The sequence below is a fragment of the Esox lucius genome, chromosome 24 (genome assembly GCF_011004845.1).
Source record: "Esox lucius isolate fEsoLuc1 chromosome 24, fEsoLuc1.pri, whole genome shotgun sequence".
In the NCBI taxonomy this organism is placed as follows: domain Eukaryota; kingdom Metazoa; phylum Chordata; class Actinopteri; order Esociformes; family Esocidae; genus Esox; species Esox lucius.
The window spans coordinates 24,008,809-24,031,585 of record NC_047592.1 but is presented as its reverse complement, the minus strand read 5'-3'; the positions used below and the strand labels follow the sequence as shown (position 1 = coordinate 24,031,585).

At 43.8% G+C, this 22,777-nt stretch overlaps 1 protein-coding gene across 1 annotated transcript; it reads left to right on the top strand.

Moving 5' to 3' along the window:
* pelp1 (proline, glutamate and leucine rich protein 1) lies at nucleotides 1-22,551 on the top strand. The gene is made up of 17 exons (XM_010899827.5): nucleotides 1-173; nucleotides 378-548; nucleotides 2,265-2,414; nucleotides 3,618-3,689; nucleotides 3,795-3,854; nucleotides 4,061-4,217; nucleotides 4,400-4,532; nucleotides 8,757-8,844; nucleotides 8,978-9,066; nucleotides 9,917-10,030; nucleotides 10,251-10,401; nucleotides 10,705-10,864; nucleotides 11,260-11,315; nucleotides 11,406-11,651; nucleotides 17,361-18,218; nucleotides 20,266-21,279; nucleotides 21,843-22,551. The coding sequence occupies exons 1-17, from the start codon at nucleotides 30-32 to the stop codon at nucleotides 21,939-21,941; spliced, it is 3,762 nt and encodes a 1,253-aa protein (XP_010898129.2). The 5' UTR covers nucleotides 1-29; the 3' UTR covers nucleotides 21,942-22,551.
* Nucleotides 22,552-22,777: the final 226 nt, after the last annotated feature.

Sequence of the window (22,777 nt, the reverse complement as noted above, 5' to 3'; positions counted from 1 at the left end):
TTTACGTTCTAACGTGGCGGAGTGGCAAGATGGCTGCTACAGCGGCTTGGATGCATGGCCCCTCAAATATGCGATTAACCGAGGGTCTGGTGTCCGTTCTGAAAGAGCATCGGCCCGAATATTTACCTGCACTTTTAGCAAATTACCGGGAGCATGGCGTTGTTTCAACCCAGGTAAAATTGGACAGATATTATTGGAATTGGCCACGCATGCCATCTTATCCCGTCTGCGCTCCAGACAGTACTGTTTCATTGCAATCAACTCCTGCTTGTCTTTGTTTTTACCTTTGCTGTTCGCTGTTGTGTTATGTATATCGTTTGTATAGCAGTAAATATCACCTGGTTACTGTCACTAATACTGTCCCTAATACCCAATAGAGTTCTGGAGCAGTTGGTGGTCTCGTTGGACTCAGCAACGCCAAACTCGGCAACAGTAAAACCAGATTTGAGGGCCTGTGTCTTCTCTCCGTGCTTGTGAAAGACAGCTCTAGCGATGTGTTCCAACAACACTGTCTTTCGTGGCTGCGGTCTTTACAACAGGTCATACAAGTAAGAAACATCTGCTTGGACACACCCACACGGGTACTTGAGACACAAGAAAAGAAAATGCATCTATCCAAAACATTCACCATTAGATGATCGCACTAGAGGGCTCTGTTCTTGGAGATTTATGAAAGATCTAATCATTTATTAGATCAACAGCCAATGAACAACACATGTTAACACTATATAATGTATAATTCCAGTTTATTTTCTTAATCAGTTTTTCTGATTTTTAAAGATACAATTTTACGGCCGGTGTAACCTAAAATTACCATAAAGGTATTTACAGTTGAACTATGGTGAAAACGTTCATGTTTGTATCTTTCTATCAACTGATGTCCTCAACGCAGTAAGGGCAAAACACCCCTAATGTAATTCAGAAGTAAAGGGGCCATACAGTGCCTTCGGGAAAGTACTCAGACCCCTTTCTTCACATTTTGTTGTTTTATAGACTTAATTTCTAATTTATTTTTAAAACCCATTTTTAGAAATGTGCTTTGTAGAAGTGCCTTTGCCAGCGATAACCGCATCAACATTTCTTGCGTACGCCTCTGTACTAGCTTTGCACATCTGGATTTGTGCAGTTTTTCACATTGTTCCTCATAGTTGTTTTTAAACTCATTTCAGGTTGGATGGGTAATTTAGGTGAACTGCCGCTTTCCCGTAAATGTTCAGTGGACTTCATGTCCTGGCATTGGCTGTGCTGTGTTGAAGTGGCTTCTGCACAGACTTTTCATGCCACTGCGTAAGCATCCTCATAGGATCACGCTCCCACCGCCATGTGTCACCGTACGGATAGTATTAGCCAGGTGATTGAGGAGCAGTGCTTTGTTTTGACCAGATGTAGCTAATGTAGCAACCTAATTGTTTGATTTTGGTCTCCAGACCGAATCATCTTTTTGTGCATACTCTCAGTGTAGAGAGAGTCATGCCTTTTATTCCGGTATTCTGTCTAGGTGAGCTACCATAAAGGCCTCATTGATGGACTTTTTTCCAGATCAATGCATTGGCACAGTCTACAGAGTGTTTCTTGGACTTTATTGCTTGGTTTTTGCTCTGACATATACTTTGAGGTGTGGGAACTTATGTAGACAGGTGTGATGTCATGTCCAATCAATCACATTTTCCACAGGTGAACTCCCAAGTTCTGGAAGATGATCAAAGGACATAGAATGCATCTAAGTTCAATTTGGAGTGTCATAGCAAAGGATCTTAAAACTTGTGTACATTAGATATTTATTTTTATTTTTCAATAAATTGGCACAAATTCCTAAATTCATATTCACTTTATCATTATGGGTTATTGTGTGTTGATTCATTACAAAACATAGAAATGCATTTTCTTATGTTATACATTTAATATGTAAAGTGAAGTGGTCTGATTACTTTCCAAAAGGCAATGTATCTCATTAATTTCTTAAACAATGTTTTTGCTTTATTAATAGAAGTAAGGTGAAGATATCATGGGTTGTTTTTCTTTATTGATAGAAGTAGTTTGAAGATAGCATATAGTGTTTTTGCTTTATTGATAGAAGTAGGTTGAAGATATCGTAGTGTTTTTGCTGAAATGGCAGTGGGCTGGATTTCCACCCATGCTGAAGCATTATCAGTAATGTAGAGTGTGTACCAGTGGCAGTTGTTTAGTCTACTGAGCCACCCTCTTCAGTGTCACATTTCAGTCCACTTCAGTTAATTCTAAGCCTTTTCCTCTCTGTCCCTCAGTCCCAGGCCCCTCTCCCGTCCATCCAGCTAGCGGTGGGCGTCCTTCAGGACCTGCTGCAGTATTCATCCCAGCTACCTGAGCTAGCCAGGGAGGTCGGCTTGAACTCTATCCTGGGGATTCTCACCTCGCTGCTAGGCCTCAAATCTGAGGTAAGACATTGAAAATAAGAACACTTACAACTGTATGTATCTTTTTTAAAGACATAAAGGACACATTTTACCCATTCGAATGTTGACTTGTTCTTTAAAGTAGCCACCCTTTGCTTTGATTACAGAATTGCACATATTGGCATTCTCCCAACCTGCTTCAAGAGTTAGCCACCTGAAATGCTTTTCCACCAGTCTTAAAGGAGTTTCCACATATGCTGAGCATTTGCCTGCTTTTCCTTCACTCTGTGGTCCAAATCATTCAAAACTATCGCATTTGAGGTTGTGGAGGCCAGGTCATGTGATGCAGTACAATCGCTATCCTAGCCCAGGGTTTGTGTCATTGTCCTATTGAATAGAAGTGTTTTGGGTCATTGTCCTATTTAAAAACAAATGATAGTTTACCACAGCACAAACCAGATTGGATGGCGTATCGGTTCAAAATGCTTGTCCATCAGTATTAGTTTCTTTGCAGCAATTCCACCATAAAAGCCTGATTCACTCTATGTAGCATTTATTTAGGCTGCACTCTGAGGTGGATTTTTATTGCTGATTTCTGAGGCTGGTGACTAATGAACTCATCCTCTGCAACAGAAGTAAGTCTGGATTTTGCTTTCTGATGGATCTCGTCATGACGGACAGTTTCATCATAGCATTTGATGTTTTTTTTTGACTGCACTTGAAGAAACTTTCAAAGTTGTTGGAACTTTCTGGATTGACTGCCTTTCATTTCTAAAAGTAATGATGGGCTGTTGATTCTCTTTGTTTATTTGAGCTGTTCTTGATATAATATGGACTACTACAGTACAGACAGAATGGTGGTCTGTGTACCAACCCAACCTTGTCACAACACAACTGATTGGGTCAAAAACATGAAAAAGGAAAGAAATTCCACAAACTAACTTTTAACAAGGCACACCTGTTAATTGAAATGCTTTCCAGGTGACTGATGCAGCTGGTTGAAAGAATGCAAAGTGTGTGCAAAGCTGTCATCAAGGCAACGGGTTGCTACATTAAAGAATCTACAATATGAAATAGATTTTCTATCTTTTTAACACTACATATCTTTTTTGGTTACTACATGATTCCATGTTTTAATTCATGGTTTTGATATATTCTACAACATGGAACCGTAAAAATAGTCTCTCTGGGTAAGAGCATCTGCTAAATTGCTGCTCAGTAAATCGGTGTGTGTGTGTGTGTCAGTGTCATCTAGCTGCCATGGAGGGGATGACTGCCTGCATGATATTTTACCCTCGTGCCTGTGGCTCCTTGAGGGTGAGAACAGTTGTTTATTACGTTACAGATATTATACTTTTTAGTTCATCATAGTTTGTTCAAGGCTGTTATTGTTTGAGCTTGTATGGCATATTGTCTTCTTAGGACAAACTTGGTGCCTATTTCCTATCCAAAATGGACAGTGCCAACCCTAAAGTACAAGAGGTTAGTAATGAGTTTCCTTTGTTCCATGTTAAATCTCTCTTCATAAATGTTTGTTGTTATATAACTTTATTGGTTAATCAACTCCTTCACCTCTCTGTCTAAATCGGTTGTTTTCTACTTTTATTCTCTCTCCTTTCCTCGATCTTTCTTCTCATTCTCTCGCAATCTCTTTCTTCGATCTCATCCTTCTCTATGTCCGTCTCCAGTTAGCATGTGAGTGTTACGGTCGTCTGCCCTGTCTTGGTGGAGTATTGGAGAGAGGAGGAGGCGGACGAAGAGCAGAAGGATGGACCAATCAGCTTCACTGTCTGCTAGCCTCGGCCAATGGCCTGCTGGCACAGCTTTACCAGGGCTCTGAATCAGGTAAGGAATGTTTTGATTGACATTTTATATCAAGTGACTGATATTTCCAGGTCTCTGTGCAAATTTGTTTTGTTGATACAAAGAAATCATGAAGAGAGCAAAATGCTTTTCTTTCCTGTTCTACAAGAAAGTGGATTTTCTGCTTAGTGAAGTTTTTTTCTTGCTGCCCTGTGGTGATCCAGAAGGGACAGTGCAGTACGAAGGGCCAGGGGTGGAGCTGCCCTACCCTCCACTGGATGATACGGACCCCCTGCTCCTGCTCCAGCTACGACACCGATACCGAGCTGTCTGTCTGGCTCTTAAACACACGCTCTGGTAGGGACACTTTTATTCGTTCATCTACATACCACTGTAAGTCGCTGCTGTAAATCAGTTGAATGTCTGAAGACAAATGAAAATGTACAGTGCATTTGCAAAAGTATTCTGAGATCCTTCACTTTTTTTCTACCTTTTGTTAAGGGAGTTTCTATCTGCACTTTCTATCTGCATTTTCTTAAGCACTGTATCGTCAATTTCTGGTGTCCAGAGATGTTCGATCAGATTGAAATTCGGCATCTGGCCTGGCCACTGAAGGACATTGATAGACGTGTCCTGAAGTCACTCCAGCTTGTCTTGGCTGTGTGCTTATGGTCGTTGTCCTGTTGCAAGGTGAACATCTACCCCAGTCTGAGGTCCTGAGCGCTCGGGGGCATATTTTCATCCAGAACCTTTCTGTTAACCTTTCCCTCAGCTTTATTAACCTTTCCCTCAGTCCAGCCTAGTCACTTGGTCCCTGCCACTGAAAAAACATCCCCACTGCATTATGCTGCCACCACCATGCTTCAGTGTAGGGATTGTTTTGGCCAGGTGATGAGCAGTGCCTGGTTTCCTCCAGATGTGATGCTTGGAATTCAGGCCAAAGACCAGCCTTGGATTCATCAGCCCAGATAATTAAGTAATTAAGAGGCATTTTGGCAAGTGATTGACCTCTGCCAGAGTGACCATCGGGTTCTTGGTCAGATTGCTCAGTTAGTCTGGGTGGCCAGCTTACGGAAGGATGTTGGTAGTTCCAATGTTTTTCCATTTAAGAGTGATGAATGCTGCTGAGTTCCTGGGAACGTTCAGTACTGCAGATATCTTTTGGTGGACTTTCCCAGATCCCTGCCCCAGTGCTAGTCATGGGATGCGCATACCGACACTCCGGGGCTTGCTTCGAAATGTCAACCCAGTCTGATTGACGTGAAAGTGCAGAGGCTTGCCGATGCAACACTGATGTGTAATAATACCATGTGATTGTTGACGTCCAGTTGGGCTTTTTCCAAAGCCTCTTGGGAAATGCAGGCTTCGGCAGTTTAAAAGAGCTAGCTGTAAAGGCAAGAAGAATGTGGGATGTAAACCTTGCATTCTTATTCCCCTTTGCAACGCGCATGCCTAACCACGTAGTCTTGTCGGATAATATGGAAAAAAACATCTATATACATGTAGAACGTGATGGGAAGTGAGTTCAAAAAGCCTTGATTGAATTATGTTTTTCAGCCCAATTTGACAAAAGCTTCAGAAACCCTTGATTTCCCATTACTACTCACAATCCTGGCTCGGAGTTATACAGACAATCTGTTCAAACTAATGGCTTAGTTTTTGCTCTGACATGCAGTCAATTGTTGGACCTTATATAGACATATGTGCCTTTATGATGCCAGTCGATTGATTTTACCACAGGTGGACTCCAATCACGTTGTAGAAACATGAGATTCACCTGAGCTCAATTGTGAGTGTCATAGCAAAGTTGAAATAATTCTAAACAGTTTTTTGCTCTGTCATTATGGGGTATTGTGTATAGATTGATGAGAAAAAAATCTATTTAATCCATTTTAGAATAAAGTTGTCATGTAACTACATTTACAAAAATTGTAGTTGCCCGAATGCTTTCCAAATACTTTGTAAATGACTATGTTTATCTGGCTGTCACATTCAAAATGCTTTATTAGCATGAGAAACACTGTATAGCTTTTGCAAAGTTTACAGTAAGCATGTTTTTGTAATGATATACAAAATATGACTAAAATAAATAGGTTAATATTTGTTGAAATACTAATAACTAAATAAAAAATAATTAAAAAGTTAATACAACCCTGTTTCCAAGAAAGTTGTGATATGGAAATCATTCAAACCCTCCAGTATATTCAGTAGAAAATTGTTCAAAGACAACATAAAATCCCTACTATTACAATTAATATAATTAATACCACTAATACCTCAGCCTACTCACACTATTACCAGTAGTGTCATCAGTACTACTGCTACTGGCATCGTCATTATTTAACTACTCTCTTTAGGCTCGTGTTTCATCACGGTCTGTTGAGTTACATAATCCAGCGTTGTGGGGCCATCTTTAGTACTGCAGGCTGAAATAATCACAAACAATACATCTGTAAACATCTGAGTGATTGTGTGTGAGTTGGAGTATGTCATCACCTACAGATACAGTGGGGAGTACAAGTATTTGATACACTGCCGATTTTGCTGGTTTTCCCACTTACAAAGCATGTAGAGGTCTGCAATTTTTATCATAGGTACTCTTCAACCTCTTCAACAAAAATCCAGAAAATCACGTTGTATGATTTATAAGTAATTAATTTGTATTTTATTGCATGACATAAGTATTTGATACATCAGAAAAGCAGAACTTAATATTTGGTACAGAAACCTTTGTTTGCAATAACAGAGATCATACGTTTCCTGTAGTTCTTGACCAGGTTTGCACACACTGCAGCCGGGATTTTGGCCCACTCCTCCATACAGACCTTCTCCAGATCCTTCAGGTTTTGTGGCTGTCGCTGGGCAATACAGACTCCCTCCAAAGATTTTCTTTTGGGTTCAGGTCTGGACACTGGCTAGGCCAGTCCAGGACCTTGAGATGCTTCTTACGGAGCCACTCCTTAGTTGCCCTGGCTGTGTGTTTCGGGTCGTTGTCATGCTGGAAGACCCAGCCACGACCCATTTTCAATGCTCTTACTGAGGGAAGGAGGTTGTTGGCCAAGATCTCGCGATACATGGCCCCATCCATCCTCCCCTCAACATGATGCAGTCGTCCAAAGAATTATGTTTCCACCAACATGCTTCATGGTTGGGATGGTGTTCTTGGGGTTGTACTTATCCTTTTTCTTCCTCCAAACACAGCGAGTGGAGTTTAGACCAAAAAGCTCTATTTTTGTCTCATCAGACCACATGACCTTCTCCCATTCCTCCTCTGGATCATCCAGATGGTCATTGGCAAACTTCAGATGGGCCTGGACATGCGCTGGCTTGAGCAGGGGGACCTTGCGTGCGCTGCAGGATTTTAATAATTTTTTTTGAGACTGTGGTCCCAGCTCTCTTCAGGTCATTGACCAGGTCTTGCCATGTAGTTCTGGGCTGATCCCTCATCATGATCATTGATGCCCCACAAGTTGAGATCTTGCATGGAACCCCAGACAGAGGGAGATTGACCGTCATCTTGAACTTCTTCCATTTTCTAATAATTGCGCCAATAGTTGTTGCCTTCTCACCAAGCTGCTTGCCTATTGTCCTGTAGCCAATCCCAGCCTTGTGCCGGTCTACAATTTTATCCCTGATGTCCTTACACAGCTCTTTGGTCTTGGCCATTGTGGAGAGGTTGGAGTCTGTTTGATTGAGTGTGTGGACAGGTGTCTTTTATACAGGTAACGAGTTCAAACAGGTGCAATTAATACAGGTAATGAGTGGAGAACAGGAGGGCTTCTTAAAGAAAAGCTAACAGGTCTGTGAGAGCTTGAATTCTTACTGGTTGGTAGGTGATCAAATACTTATGTCATGCAATAAAATGCTAATTAATTATTTAAAAATCATACCATGTGATTTTCTGAGTTTTTGTTTTAGATTCTGTCTCTCACAGTTGAAGTGACAGACCTCTACATGCTTTATAAGTAGGAAAACACTACCAATTTTGCAGGTATCAAATACCTGTTCTCCCCACTGTATCTTGGTATTAAAAACCCATATCAGCCACCAGCAGTGAGGGTAAGTGCAGACCTTCTTCTTCCACAATAAGGCATAATTTACACATGCTGTTTAGTATAGACTTGTAATACTGTCATGTTACAACATAATTAACTGAAGAAAGGGGGGTGAATACTTTTGAGAGCCACCATAACTACCTGTACAGTCAGACTACATTTGCTCGATGAATATAAGTTTACTAGTACAGTGTGATCTGGGCAATCAATCTTAAATTAGTTTACAGAGCTTGGGTTGGGTTGTCTTATAATACTGTCTGTTGCATTAACATTAGGCTGGTACCTTCCCAAAGGATGTCCTCTAAACTGGACCTTTTAAAAATACAGACCAAAGGTTGCGACAGCGATAAAACCCAGTTTTCCTTTGTCGTGTGTGTGCGCATATATATAGAATTTTGGCAGGAAATTGGTCTGTCTCAGGTTCTGCTGTGCTTTCCTCCGTAGGGAGCCGGGTTTTCCTCTGTTTACCTTTCTCACCGAGCCTGTGCCTGGTCACGGTTTTGTTCTCTCTCTCGGTCTCCCTCAGCATTGACCCGGCGTCTGCAGTCCGTCTACCGTTACAGCAAGTGCTTAACCTAGTGTGCCGCGCCCTGGCTGTCAGCTCCAAGAGTATCGTGAGTTCATTCCTCCCTCTCCCTCACCCTCTCTCTCTGTGTCTCCCTCTCTCTCTGTGTCTCCCTCACCCTCTCTCTCTGTGTCTCTCGCTCTGCCTCTCGTGTCGTTAACATTCTGTGTCTGTGTCGGCAGAACGTGACGGGGGACGGGTGTGTAAAGCTGCTGGTGTTGCCCGCCGTTCACAAGGACACCCTGGAGGTGCTGCATGCACTCATCACAGCGTGAGTACCCCCACAGAGTTAGCCTGGTCCCAGGCCTGACTCCGAACCCCCACTGAGTTAGCCTGGTCCCAGGCCTGACTCCGAACCCCCACGGAGTTAGCCTGGTCCCAGGCCTGACTCCGAACCCCCACGGAGTTAGCCTGGTCCCAGGCCTGACTCCGAACCCCCACGGAGTTAGCCTGGTCCCAGGCCTGACTCCGAACCCCCACGGAGTTAGCCTGGTCCCAGGCCTGACTCCGAACCCCCACGGAGTTAGCCTGGTCCCAGGCCTGACTCCGAACCCCCACGGAGTTAGCCTGGTCCCAGGCCTGACTCCGAACCCCCACGGAGTTAGCCTGGTCCCAGGCCTGACTCCGAACCCCCACGGAGTTAGCCTGGTCCCAGGCCTGACTCCGAACCCCGCCGCTGCCACTGTGTAGTCACACCGTGTCTAACAAATATATTGGGAAATGTCAAGACGTTTGGCCCAGAAAAGACCTAGTTGACTGTCTTGGGAAAGACGGAGTCTGTGGAACATTATCAGTTAAATGGGCCAAATTTTATATTTCTGTACTGTACCTGAGATATTCCCCGTGTTAACATGCTTGCCGGTCCATCTATTGGTTTGCATTGACTTGTAGTCCTCATACTAGCTTTAAACATTTGCAGTACAATCCCTGACCCTAAGACATTCTAGGCCCACTTCATACTATTCTGTTCGGGAAGGGGAGTTATAGACAGTGTTATTGTTTCAATTCAGTCTTAAGGTAGCCTGAACATTAGAGGCTGGATTCTTCAGAGTGCACCTTTTAAGTGGTTGTTTTATTAGTAATTGGACTGATGGACCAGGGATTCTCCTCTTGTGTCTCAGTGTTGGCAGCGGGTTGGTTCAGTACTCCAGTGTGTTGCAGCGACTGTTCTCCCAAACACTCTCTGCCTGGACCCCGCAACCTGAAACCAGCCTGGGACAGCAGAGAGCATTCAGGTAACAAAAACATAACCTCACACAAACTAATGTATGCAAATATACACAAACACACACACACACAATAAGAGTTGCGCGCATAAAAACACATTGCATCCCTGAAACCAGCTTGGTACAGCAGAAAAAGGCAGGTAACAGACACACTGCGTGCTATACATCACGTGCAAGCACGTAGACCTGTTTTTCATGGGTTATAATTTCTTGCTCCTTTTATCCATAGTGCAGTGCGAGTGTCCGTGTACCGTACCTTAGAACTCTGGGTCAGAGTGGCAGGAGCCTCTGCCAGTATTCTGCAGGGAAGCCCCACCCACTCAGAACTCCTATTTGCCCACCTGCTGGGTGACATCATGCCAGGGGCGGACTCTGTCAGGGTAAGAGGATGCAGTTGTTTGTTGACAACAGAGAAACCTTTGGAGGATCTCAACCAAGGGGATGTCCAAAATGGCACCCTATTTCTTGGGATGTGGTGGGAAAGTGTTGGTTCGTGCGGAGGCATGGTCCTGTGGTAACGTGGCTCCCTGGATCAATAACCATCTCCACATTTCACCACAGTTTCTTCACATCCGTTTACTTATGAAGTAAATTTTTACAAGCTTTGAAAAACAAATACAAAATAATAGAAGTAACACTGGTTTTCTCCTTTTCTCCCTTGGCACTCCTCTCCCTCTCTACAGCTTCGCACTGGCCAGTCGGCTGTCGCAGATCTGGTTTCCAGCAAGCCCTGCCCCAAAAGCCGGAAGCCCGGGTTGGCTATGAGCGACGGCGGCGGGGCCTCGCTCCAGAGGAAAGGAGACTCGCTGGCAAATCAGGACACCTGTCTATCTGCACTCAGAGGTGAGAGGGCAGGGTGGGTCGACTGTTTGGTCAATGAACTCTGGATAAACCAAGATGTTTTAGTCAAGAAGTCCCAAACATCTTCCCATGGTGCAATTTATTAAAACCTCTCGGATGTTCTGTTGGCAATGGAATAATACAAATATGTGTCGACTATTTGTTTGGACGAATTTCAGTTGAACCTTACTTGGATAGTCAAGGATAGTCTGTTACTGTTACCAGTTACTGACCAATCCTGGTTTCATAATTACAGTCAGTCACAGGACAACGACATTTCAACTTGCTGTGTTGTAATGTCGGTTAACTCGGAACGAAAGCCTTGACGCTTAGGGTCTGGGCCAATATGTGTTGAGAGAGTGTCATTAAAACCTGTCTCTGCCTCTTGCTCTCTACAGCACTTAGACAGATCATACTAACCAGTGGATCTCTACTGAAGGAAGACATTCACAAGGTCAGTTGTTCCTCCCGCCCTGCGCCCGCTTGCGTACGCATAGAATCCCTGTGCTGGTTAACCATGTTGCTTACCCCTCCTCCCCCGTAGCGTCTTCACGACGTCGTCCTCCCGCTCTGCGTGCGTCTGCAGCAGCAACATGGTGCCAGCGGGTGCGACGGCGTGACCGGGGCGGGGGCCGGCGGAGTTAGCGGCCAGTACGGGAGCCCCCAGCCTCGAAGGGAGTTGTACAGTCTGCTGCTCGCCCTTGTCCTGGCGCCCCCACCCCGATGGCCTCCACCACTCACCTGCACCGTGTCAGTATTGAGCCACGGACGGAGGGATAGAAGCCTCAAGGTGAGAAATACACACAGTCCTAGAGACGGATAAAATGAACCTGGTCAGACAACAGTCCTAGAGACGGATAAAATGAACCTGGTCAGACAGAACACAGTCCTAGAGACGGATAAAATGAACCTGGTCAGACAGAACACAGTCCTAGAGACGGATAAAATGAAGCTGGTCAGACAGAACACAGTCCTAGAGACGGATAAAATGAACCTGGTCAGACAGAACACAGTCCTAGAGACGGATAAAATAAACCTGGTCAGACAGACAACACAGTCCTAGAGACGGATAAAATGAACCTGGTCAGACAACAGTCCTAGAGACGGATAAAATGAACCTGGTCAGACAGAACACAGTCCTAGAGACGGATAAAATGAACCTGGTCAGACAGAACACAGTCCTAGAGACGGATAAAATGAACCTGGTCAGACAGACAACACAGTCCTAGAGACGGATAAAATGAACCTGGTCAGACAGACAACACAGTCCTAGAGACGGATAAAATGAACCTGGTCAGACAGATAACAGTCCTAGAGACGGATAAAATGAAGCTGGTCAGACAACAGTCCTAGGGACGGATAAAATGAACCTGGTCAGACAGACAGTCCTAGGGACGGATAAAATTAACCTGGTCAGACAGACAGAACACAGTCCTAGGGACGGATAAAATGAACTTGGTCAGACAGGCAACCGTCCTAGGGATGGATAAAATGAACCTGGTCAGAGAGACAGAACACAGTCATAGGGACGGATAAACTGAACCTTTTTGCATGAACCTATTGGTGTAAATGTGGCTAGCTGTTACGAACCCTGTGGCTCTAGAAGTCAAGGGAGGATGGTACTGAGACCCTTAACAAATCTCATGCAAATTGTGTTAGTGTAAAGGAGAAGTGAGAACAAAAGACACAGACAACCAAAGCTACCAGATGTAAAACGTTTATTACAAACGCACGGTAAATGGTTTGGGGAATAGGGGCTGAGCCGGACCCAAGGAATGAAACCAAGTCAGAACCCCTAAACTGAACTTGTCTGTCTCAAGAACCGTTTAGCTCCCTACCAAACTATACAAATACAGTGGGCGGTCCGCTCGGTTGGAACTAGTGTATGTAGACAGGTTTCCTGTGGGTTGGTTATGCCCAAGGACAACTTGCTAAACAACCCCTTTTCCCATATACATACAAATCACACAGTTTAAAAAGGAACTAAACAGCGAACACTGGACTAGACAACAGCAAACACCACGCAAAACACCACAGCGGGACCAAGTGAGATGCATGCGCTAAAACTATGTGGGGTATGAATGAACAAAAGAAGTGTCTGTCTATCAAAAGGATATGTATGTAATCGTGTGACGAAGCAAAAATAATCTCTCTCTAGGAGAAACAACTGATTGGGTTTTAAAATGTGTGATATGATTGGGTAATGGATAAATGGAACAGGTGGTGCAATCAGGAGAAGTGTCCACTGATTGGTCCACCTCAGCAGTCAGAAGATGCACTGATGACTGCCCGTTGGGAAACTCCAACGACAACAATCAGGAACATAAGGGACACCTGTGTTTAGGGCAGAAGGAGGGGAAAAACACAAATGCACATACAGGGTACCTGCATGCGTAACACTAGCTATATACACAGAGCAGACATGGCTATATTTATTGACTGTCCATCTATCCAGCAGACATTGTTCGTAGGTTTTGCTACTACTACCACCAGCTTCTAATAACATCAGCTTGCCTGCAATGACTATGTAAGCTGCCTAGAATAACCTCATACTGTTGTTAGTAATTGGCTATAACTAATTACCAAGCAAAAACGATTGGCCAATTTGTTTAACTAACTAACTTTCTGTGGATAAAGAGGCAAGCTGCCGTCTGTACGTGCTGTTTGCTTTGTTTACTAGCCCAGGTGGTAGTAGTACTGTCATCGGAAAACATTACCAGGGCGAGTTTAGAAAAGTAGGTACAGTAGCTATTCTCACGTTTCCGTATGTATACTACATTAGATACATTTCAGCAGCTCGCCGTCTGTACATGTTGTTTGCTTTATTTACTAGCCAAGCCAGTAGAACTGTAATGGGAAAAGATTAACAGGGCGAGTTTAGACTAGTAGCTGGCTATTCTCACGTTTCCATGTTTATGCTACATCAGATACAATTATTTTAATTAGATACTAAAATTAAACAAAATGTCTGTCAACTCATCTGGTTGAATTGTGATTTTCTTTTTTATGAAGTGCACAGATAACATGTGGGGCTTTAAGAGTGAATTGACGTCAAACCAACGACAGCCAAGATTTCTGGCTGAAGATTAGGCCGAAATACTTCCTGTTTTGAAAGTTAAGTCCTTCTGCTTTAAGGACCCTGCTTCATCGCAGCTAAAACCCAGCCCACAATCGCCCAATCATCTGCAGGGTGTCAAGCAACACCCCACGCCCACCAAACCTAGATGGTGCTTTCCAATTTCACAGCCCACTGTGGCTTACTTTTACTGCAAGTAATAATACATGTTTGAGGACAGTTAATTTACCATGTGCATATACCATGAATACAGATTGTGAATAATCTGACAAGTGACAAAATTTCAGAGGCAAGAAGGAATTCTAAGTTACTGGTAAAGCTGAGGGGGTGGCAAGTTTAGTTGTAGTGTCTAATTTCCTCTCGTATTATTCGTAATTATTTATTTTAATCCTGGCATTATCTATAGTGTTTAAGAATTGTCCAGTGCCCCTGTCAATGGAGAAAAAGGTTTCCTTCTCACTTAAATAGCATGCCTCCAGCTGTTATTCGCCATACTGCTTTTTTTCTGATCAATCACTAAATGTATTTTCGGATCAGTTTTCTCAATCGAGAAAGGGGCAGGAAAGTACACTGTGTGTTAAACCTGTTACCCCACATAGACACAGGAAGAGAACTGAGAGGTTATTGAATGACTGTCAGTGGCAGAGACAGTTGTTTGAATTTACCATCTGGGTTTAAGGACCCAAGTAAACATGTCCTCATCTGTTCCACTTCAAATAGGAACATACTGATATACACAAAACACACTGCAGCCCAACCATGTGTGTTTCAGTTTAAGAGCAATGACACTGAAATGTGGTCCATATTGCAAACGGAATTTATTGCAGCTGCACAACAAGATATTCATTCTTTCTTCTTTTTTTTTTTTTTAAATGTATGTTGTGCTTTTTAGCATGATATAGATCAAAACATTTGGAATTACAGACATTAAAGTAATAATTGATGAGCAGAGTAGCAGGCAGCCTTTCTCTTGTTTGGAACAATTTATTGACTGGAACGGAATGCCAGGCAAATGTATAGTGAATCTAACAGCTAGGAGGAGCTGCACTGTGTACTTGGCTGAGGACGGGGCTTGGTGTGTGAAGGAAGTAGCCACGAGAGAGAACCTGGAATAAACAATGAAACAGACATTACGCAAGACTGACATCTTTCAAAATATTGCATGTTCCTGCAGTGTAAATATTGCATACAAAAGCGTTTAAAAGTTTGGGGTCACTTAGAAAAACTTACATGAATTGAGTTTGAATAGGAAATATAGAAATTGACATGGTCAAAGATATTAAATTATCTTTAATTGAAATAATTGTGTACTTAAAACTCAAAGAATCCTCAATTTGCAGCAATTACAGCCTTGCAGACCTTTGATCATTCTACAAACCAATTTCCAAAAAAGTTGGGACGCAGCATAAAAGGCTAATTAAAACAACTCTGTGATGTGCAAATAATTTAATATATTTTAATTCATTGAAAATAGTACAAAGAAAACAAAATGTTGAACCATAGAAATAATATAATTTTTTGAAAAATATATGCCCATTTTGAATATGATGTCAGCAACACGTTTAAAATAAGTTGTACATTCTTACTTCATATAGGAGTTCAGCTGCTCAACAGTTCAGGGTCTCCTTTATCATATTTCTGGTTTCATAATGCGTCAAATGTTTTCAATGGGTGACAGGTCTGGACTCCAGGGAGGCCAATTTAGCTCATGCTGTTGTAATATGTGCAGAATGTGGTTTGGCATTGTCTTGTTGAAATAAGCAAGTCCTTCCCTGAAAAAGACGTTGTCTGGATGGCAGCATATGTTGCTCCAAAACTATGTATTGTTCAGCATTAATGGTGCCTTCACAGATGGGCAAGTCACCCATGCCATGTGCACAAATGCAGTGTTTTTCAAACCTGATCCTGGAGGCACACTTGAGACCACTGCGCCTTTTTCTTTCCTTTCCAAAAAAGTTGAAAAGGAAATTTTTGAGTGAGGAACAGAAGTGTTCAATTTGCAGTGGTCTCTTAATTTTAACTCTTTTTTTTTTTTTTCCTCACTCAAAACCTTCCTTTTCAACTTTTTTGGAAAGAAATAAAAAGGCCAGTGGTAAAAGAAAAATCCGGAGCTGTATTTTTCAAGGAACAATACACATTTTCAGTTTCTACATTGATATGTTGTTTTTGTACTATTGCCTATAACATATTGGGTTTAAATAATTTACACATATGTGTTCTGTTTTTATTTCCATTTTACACATCGTTTAAAAAAATTTTGGGGACGGGGTTGTAGCTGTCAATTTGTTTAGGAAATCTGAAGAGATTTCACCACATGATTCCAGAAGCACCTCCCACAAGTTTGATTGGCTTGATGCGCACTTCGTACCATACACTCAAGCTGCTCCCACAACAGCTTAATAGGGTTGAGATCTGGTGACTGTGCTGGCCACTCCATTATAGACAGAATACCAGTTGACCGCTTCTTCCCTAAATAGTTCTTGCTTAGTTTGGAGCTGTGATTTGGGTCATTGTCCTGTTGTAGGAGGAAATTGGCAACAAAAGTGCTGTCCATGGAGTTGCAAAATGGAGTGATTGCCTTCCTTCTTCATGATCCTTATTACCCTGTACAAATCTCTCACTTTACCACCACCAAAGCACCCCCAGACCATCACATTGCCTCCACCATGCTTGACAGATGGCATCAAGCACTCCAGCATCTTTTCATTTGGTCTGTGTTCTTTTTTGTGATAAAACTTAGATTTGTCTGTCCATAACACTTTTTACAATATTCCTCTGTCCAGTGTCTGTGTTATTTTCCTGTCTTAATCTTTTCTTTTTATTGGCCAGTTTGAGATTTAGGCTTTTTCTTTGCAGCTGCCTAGATGGCCAGCATCCCGGAGTCGCCTCTTCACTCTTGACACTGAAACTGGTGTTTTGCGGGTACTATTTAATGAAGCTGCCAGTTGAGGACCTGTGAGGTGTCTTGTTTCATGTATTTGTCATCTTGCTCAGTTGTGCATCGGAGTCTCCCACTCTTTCCATTCTGGTTAGAACCAGTTTGTCCTGTTCTGTGAAGGGAGTTGTACGAGATCTTCAGTTGGCAATTTGTGTGTGCTGTCGCATTCACTAGAATAGACTGACAAATTTAAAAAAGTTTTATTGCTTCTTTAATCTGCAAAACCGTTTCCTGCTGTGCTAACATAATTGCAAAAGGGTTTTCTAATGATCAATGAGCCTTTTAAAATGATCAGCTTGGATTAGCAAACACAATGTGTCATTGGAACACAGGTGTGATGGTTGATGATAATGGGCCTATGTACACCTATGTAGATATTCCATTGAAAAATTTTTGGCGCATATGTGCGTGGACCTACTGCATGGATGAAATGGTTTTCAAATGAATTTGTTCACCTAGATTTTCTTCTCTCCCAATCCCTCCAGGTTTCTTCTTTCTGTGCAGAGGCCCTGACAATATGCAACTCCCTCCTCCACCCGCGCACCCCCTCCCTCTCTCTCCCTCTGCCGCCTCTCACTCTCAAACCCACCCCTGCCGCCCCCCTCCTCAACCAGTCCCAGACTTCTGGCCCTACCCTCCCCACCCTCCTGGGGGGACCCACCCCCGGATCCTCCTTTCCTGGCCGTCACCACCTGGGCATGGGTGCGGCTTCCCTCCTAGGGTCCCTGGACAACCACCTCCCCCTGGTTCCCCCAGGGCTCTCTGGCCACTGCTCTACCCCCGGAGACCTGCTCCCTTCCCCCCATCACGGCGAACTGCCCGGACTGGGGCTCCAGGAGGGCAAGAGACCTGTCTTCATCCGTTACGACAAAGAGGAGTCCGAGGACGTGGAGATCTCGCTAGACAGCGACTCTGACGATAGCGTGGTCATCGTGCCGCGGGGGATGCTGGCGTTAGATAGCCAAGACGGCACCACCGCCGTGGTCACACCCCCTGGGTCTTCTTTACCACAAGGGGGTGCCACCCTCCCCATGCCCATTCCAGGAGGCGACCCGGGTGGAGACATCTCTCTGCCCCTCCCCAATGACCTCCCATCCACCTCCCTTCCTCACCCTCTCCTCCCCTCCTCCACCACAAACTCCACAATCAATTCATTTCCCCCAGCCCCATTAGTGTCTCTGGTGCCACCCATCAACTCCATTGGCGTGACCCAGCTCGGTGCACCCTCGACTGGGTTGGGAGTTGGCACTGACTCCCTTCCTGGAGCCCAGCTCCAGCAGATGTTGCTCCAGGGCCAGCCTCCAGCACAAGGCCAACCCACACCGCTGGGTCTCCCCATACAGGTAAAACCTTTTAATTTTGTGGATGACACAACCAAATCTACAGTTGTGCTCATCAGTTTGCATACCCTGGCAGTAAATTTGGCATTGATTTATACAAATATGACTGATCATGCAAAAAAACTGTCTTTTATTTAAGTATAGTGATCATATGAAGCCATTTATTATCACATAGTTGTTTGGCTCCTTTTTAAATAATAATGATAACAGAAATCACCCAAATGGCCTTGATCAAAAGTTTACATACCCTTGAATGTTGGGCCTTGTTACAGACAGACAAGGTGACACACACAGGTGAAAATGGCAATTAAAGTTGAATTTCCCACACCTGTGGCTTTTTAAATCGCAATATGTCTGTGTATAAATAGTAAATGAGTTTGTTAGCTCTCATGTGGATGCACTTAACAGACTAGATACTGAGCCATGGGGAGCAGAAAAGAACTGTCAAAAGACCTGCGTAACAAGGTAATGGAGTATATAAAGATGGAAAAGTATAAAAAGATGGAAAAGGATATAAAAAGATATCCAAAGCCTTGCAAATGCCAGTCAGTACTGTTCAATCACTTAAGAAGAAGTGGAAATTTGGGTATCTCTTGATATCAAGCCAAGGTCAGGTAGACCAAGCAAGATTTCAGCCCAAACAGCCAGAAGAATTGTTCGGGAAACAAAAACCCACAGGTAACCTCAGGAGAAATACAGGCTGCTTTGGAAAAAGACGGGGTGGTTGTTTCAAGGAGCACAATACGAGGATACTTGAACAAATATGAGCTGCCTGGTCCAGTTACCAGTAAGAAGCCTTTACTGCACCAATGCCACAAAAAAGCCTAGTTACAATATGCCTGACAACATCTTGACACGCCTCACAGCTTCTGACGCACTGTCATTTGGAGTGATGAGATAAAAATAAAGCTTTACATAACCATAGCTTATGGTTATGGTTAACCTCTTCACAACCGTAAGCGCTATATTTGGAGAGAGGTCAATAGTGAACAGAATACCATCCCCACTGTGAAGCAAGGTGGTGGCTCACTGATGGTTTGTGGGTGTGTGAGCTCTAAAGGCATGTCTTGTGAAAGTTAATGCCAAGATGAATGCAGCATGTTATCAGAAAATACTGGCAGACAATCTGCATTCTTCTGCACAAAAGCTGCGTATTGGGATGCTCTTGGACTTTCCAGCACAACAAGGCCAAGTTGACCCTCCAGTGGTTACAGCAGAAAATGGTGAAGGTTCTGGAGTGGCCATCACAGTCTCCTGACCTTAATATCATCAGGCCACTTTAAGTGAGATCTCAAACGTGCGGTTCATACATACAACCAAAGACTTTGCCTGACCTGGAGGCATTTTGCCAAGACGAATGGGCAGCTATACCACCTGCAAGAATTTGCGGCCTCATAGACAGCTATTACAAAAGACTGCATGCTGTAATTGATGATAAAGGGGGCAATACACAGTATTAAGAACTAAGAGTAAGCAGACTTTTGCACAGGGGTCAGTACAAATGTTTTCATTGTTGCCATGTTTTGTTTTATAATTCTGCCATTCTGTTATGACCTACAGTTGAATGTGAATCCCATTAGAAATAAATTACATGTTTTAAACACAACTGTACATAAACATCTTACTTACAAATCTGTCATTCTCACTGATATGGGGTGAATTGTGTTGTTTCTACAGTCCCCTTTGTTTGTCTTGCCATGTGCTGTCTCACGTCTACCAACATTGAAGTAAACCAAGTTTGTTTTGGGGATTCTTATGAAGAAACACATTATCCCCATTCAAATCTCTGGTATCTTTTTCTTAAGAGCTCCTTTAAACATTGTCATAATTAAAATACTATAAATGATCATAACCATCTCCTCAGGCAGCTAGTGTTGAGGCAGTCTGGATATTTTTCATTGTTTTAGGTGCTACAGCGAGTGGAAGACATTAGAATTTAGCTTGTTTTTTCACATGAACTAAACTTTTTTACTTTAGAACCAAAAAGTGGTATATCAATATATTGCCCCTTTTAAATACATTGGTCTAACTGTTGACTCTTAATGAGCAGATGCAGCAGCTCCAGAACCAGCTAGCCCAGTCCAGCAGAGCTCTACAGCAGGCCAGCGAAGAGGATCCCGCTGTCATCAACATCAACAGCTCCGATGAGGAGGAGGAAGAGGATGAAGAGATGGAGGATGAAGACGAACTGGGAGAGGAAGAGGAAGACGAGGAAGGGATGGAGGACGAAGAGGAGGAGGAAGGGAGCGACTTCCCCGACGATGAGGACGAGGAGTTTTACGATGGGGAAGACTTTGATTACGAGGAGGGGGAGGAGATGGAAGACGAGGAGGAGGAAGAGGAGGGGGAAATTCGGCCGTCGGACAGGGATGGGAGGAGACGGATGGCCGCGGCAGGGAGAGAGGAAGGGGAGGTGCTCCGGGGGTCTGCGGAGGAAGTGGGGATGGGGGGTTTCCGGGTGGAGAGAGAGGGCGATGGAGGGATAGAGGAGCTGGACACAGACAGACGAGCGTTCGGGGAGGAGGGGATAAAGGCACAGGAAGTGGAGAGCATCGGGGTGCTAGAGGAAGACCGGGAGGAGGAGGAGGAGGAGGATGACGGTGAAGGAATGAATGACCCCACAATGCCCCAGATTCTCTGCGTTACCGGCGGAGCCCTGGAGGAGGCGGAGGAGCTCTGCGATGAAGCGGTGGGTGGTGACGGGCCAGAAGTCAGGGGGCAGGAGCAGGCTGGAGCCATTCGGCTGGAGGGACCGCCCCATTCCGAAGAAGGGGCTGCCCCACTGCACTCGCTGGAGGCGGAGCCTGTCCTGGAAGTGGGCAGTGGCGCGCAGCCACCCAATCAGGAGGGAGAGACATCCAAACAGGGCGGCGAAAATGAAATTAGACAGGAAACCGGGTCGGTTGTGGCTCTGGGCGAGACAGAGGGGGGGGCTTCTGAAGGGGAGAAAGGAGGTGAAGAGGGAGGGAAAGGAGAGGGAGATGAAGAGGAGGATGGGAAGGGAATTAAGAGGAAGAGGGAAGGAGAGGAAGAAGGAATGGGACATGGTACAGAAAAGAAGAAGGTAAGAAAATCACTCGAAATGCTTAAAAGCATGTCTATACAACCATTTTACTGCTCTTTGTCTTTCAGTACCATTCAACCCTTGTGTTTCTAGCGTTTTCTGTACCCCAGGTGGGTGGTTGGCACTAAACACACACACACCTTAAAACATGTCTGTACAATTATTACACAGCGTTTTGAACTATTAATTATAAACTGCACATTTGTTACTTGGCGTGGGTTTCATGGCCTGATTTCTTTGATTGGGCAGAGTTTGCCCAATCATTTCATTGGTGCCCAAGTGAAATGTCCACACACTCCGGGCACTGAGCCAAGCAGAAACAACTTGCCTATTAACACAGCATACCCTCTTTGTACGTATTCAAATGGCCTGGTTTTAGATACAAATGATCTGGGTTCATGCCTGCAGGGTAGCCGAATGTCGAACATGTTTTTCAGTCAACAAGTTACCTAACAGGCCTCTCTGCTCTGTTTTTTTTTTGTGTCTCTTGGCCTTGGCCTTCTCTCCCCCTCTCTCTCCCCCGCTACCTATCCCTTCCCCATCACTTCATCTCTGTCTCTCAGCTGGATGAAGAAGCAATGGCGTCCATGTTAGCGGACTTTGTCGCGTGCCCTCCGGACGACGAGGAGAACGGGCCTTCTGCCTCCAGCGGCCCGTCCTAAACAAGGCCCGATGACCTTTGATCCCCAAAAACAATCTGAACGTTTCAGTTTGTATCCCTTGTGCGTTCCCTAATTACCTACCTACGGCTTAGACATTGTTGGGAGGAGAAAACAACACTGGTGGTCTTCTTTGGCCTCTAATCTGTCTTTCAACCAATCAGATCAATAACAAATAATCAGGCAAACGATCTAAATTGGAATGCCAGTGAAAACGCAGCCTACCAACCTCTGTATAACTTGTTAGTTTCAACTACAAATGACTTCCACACTCTTTTAGATGTTGGAAATTGATCTTTCACAAAGACTTCGGTTTGTCTAGTGCATTAGTAATACCCCCTCTCTGGACGTCTTTGGACCATTAGATTAGTTTACATTTACCATAAAGATTTATTTGGTCAAGTGATTGATTGAAATACTTTTCAGCTCGTCAGTTCTTGGGTGTGGTAGGCTGCGGTTATTGATTGTAGTAAGCTAGAAATAGTGTAGTGTTGGTCACCTAACAACCATGTTATTTTGTTTTGGGTCATTATATGCGGTATTTCCAATGTATTTTTTTGTGTTCTTCCATCTTTTGTTATAAAAGAAATAAACGTGAAAGACAAACGTGGAAGCAACTGTCAAAAGTTTGTATTGTATAGATGTTTCTGGAACATGTTTTGGGGCATGTTTCCTTTTGGGAAGGGATAAAATTGTGCATTTTTGCAATGCAATTGAGGGTGTAACTATCTAAGGTAAAATAAATGTGTTTAGAGTTGCAAGTGGCTCTAATTTGAAATACAGAATTTCATGGAGCAGAGGTTTCATCGGTGCTGTTTTTGGATTCAGTTGTTCTATGG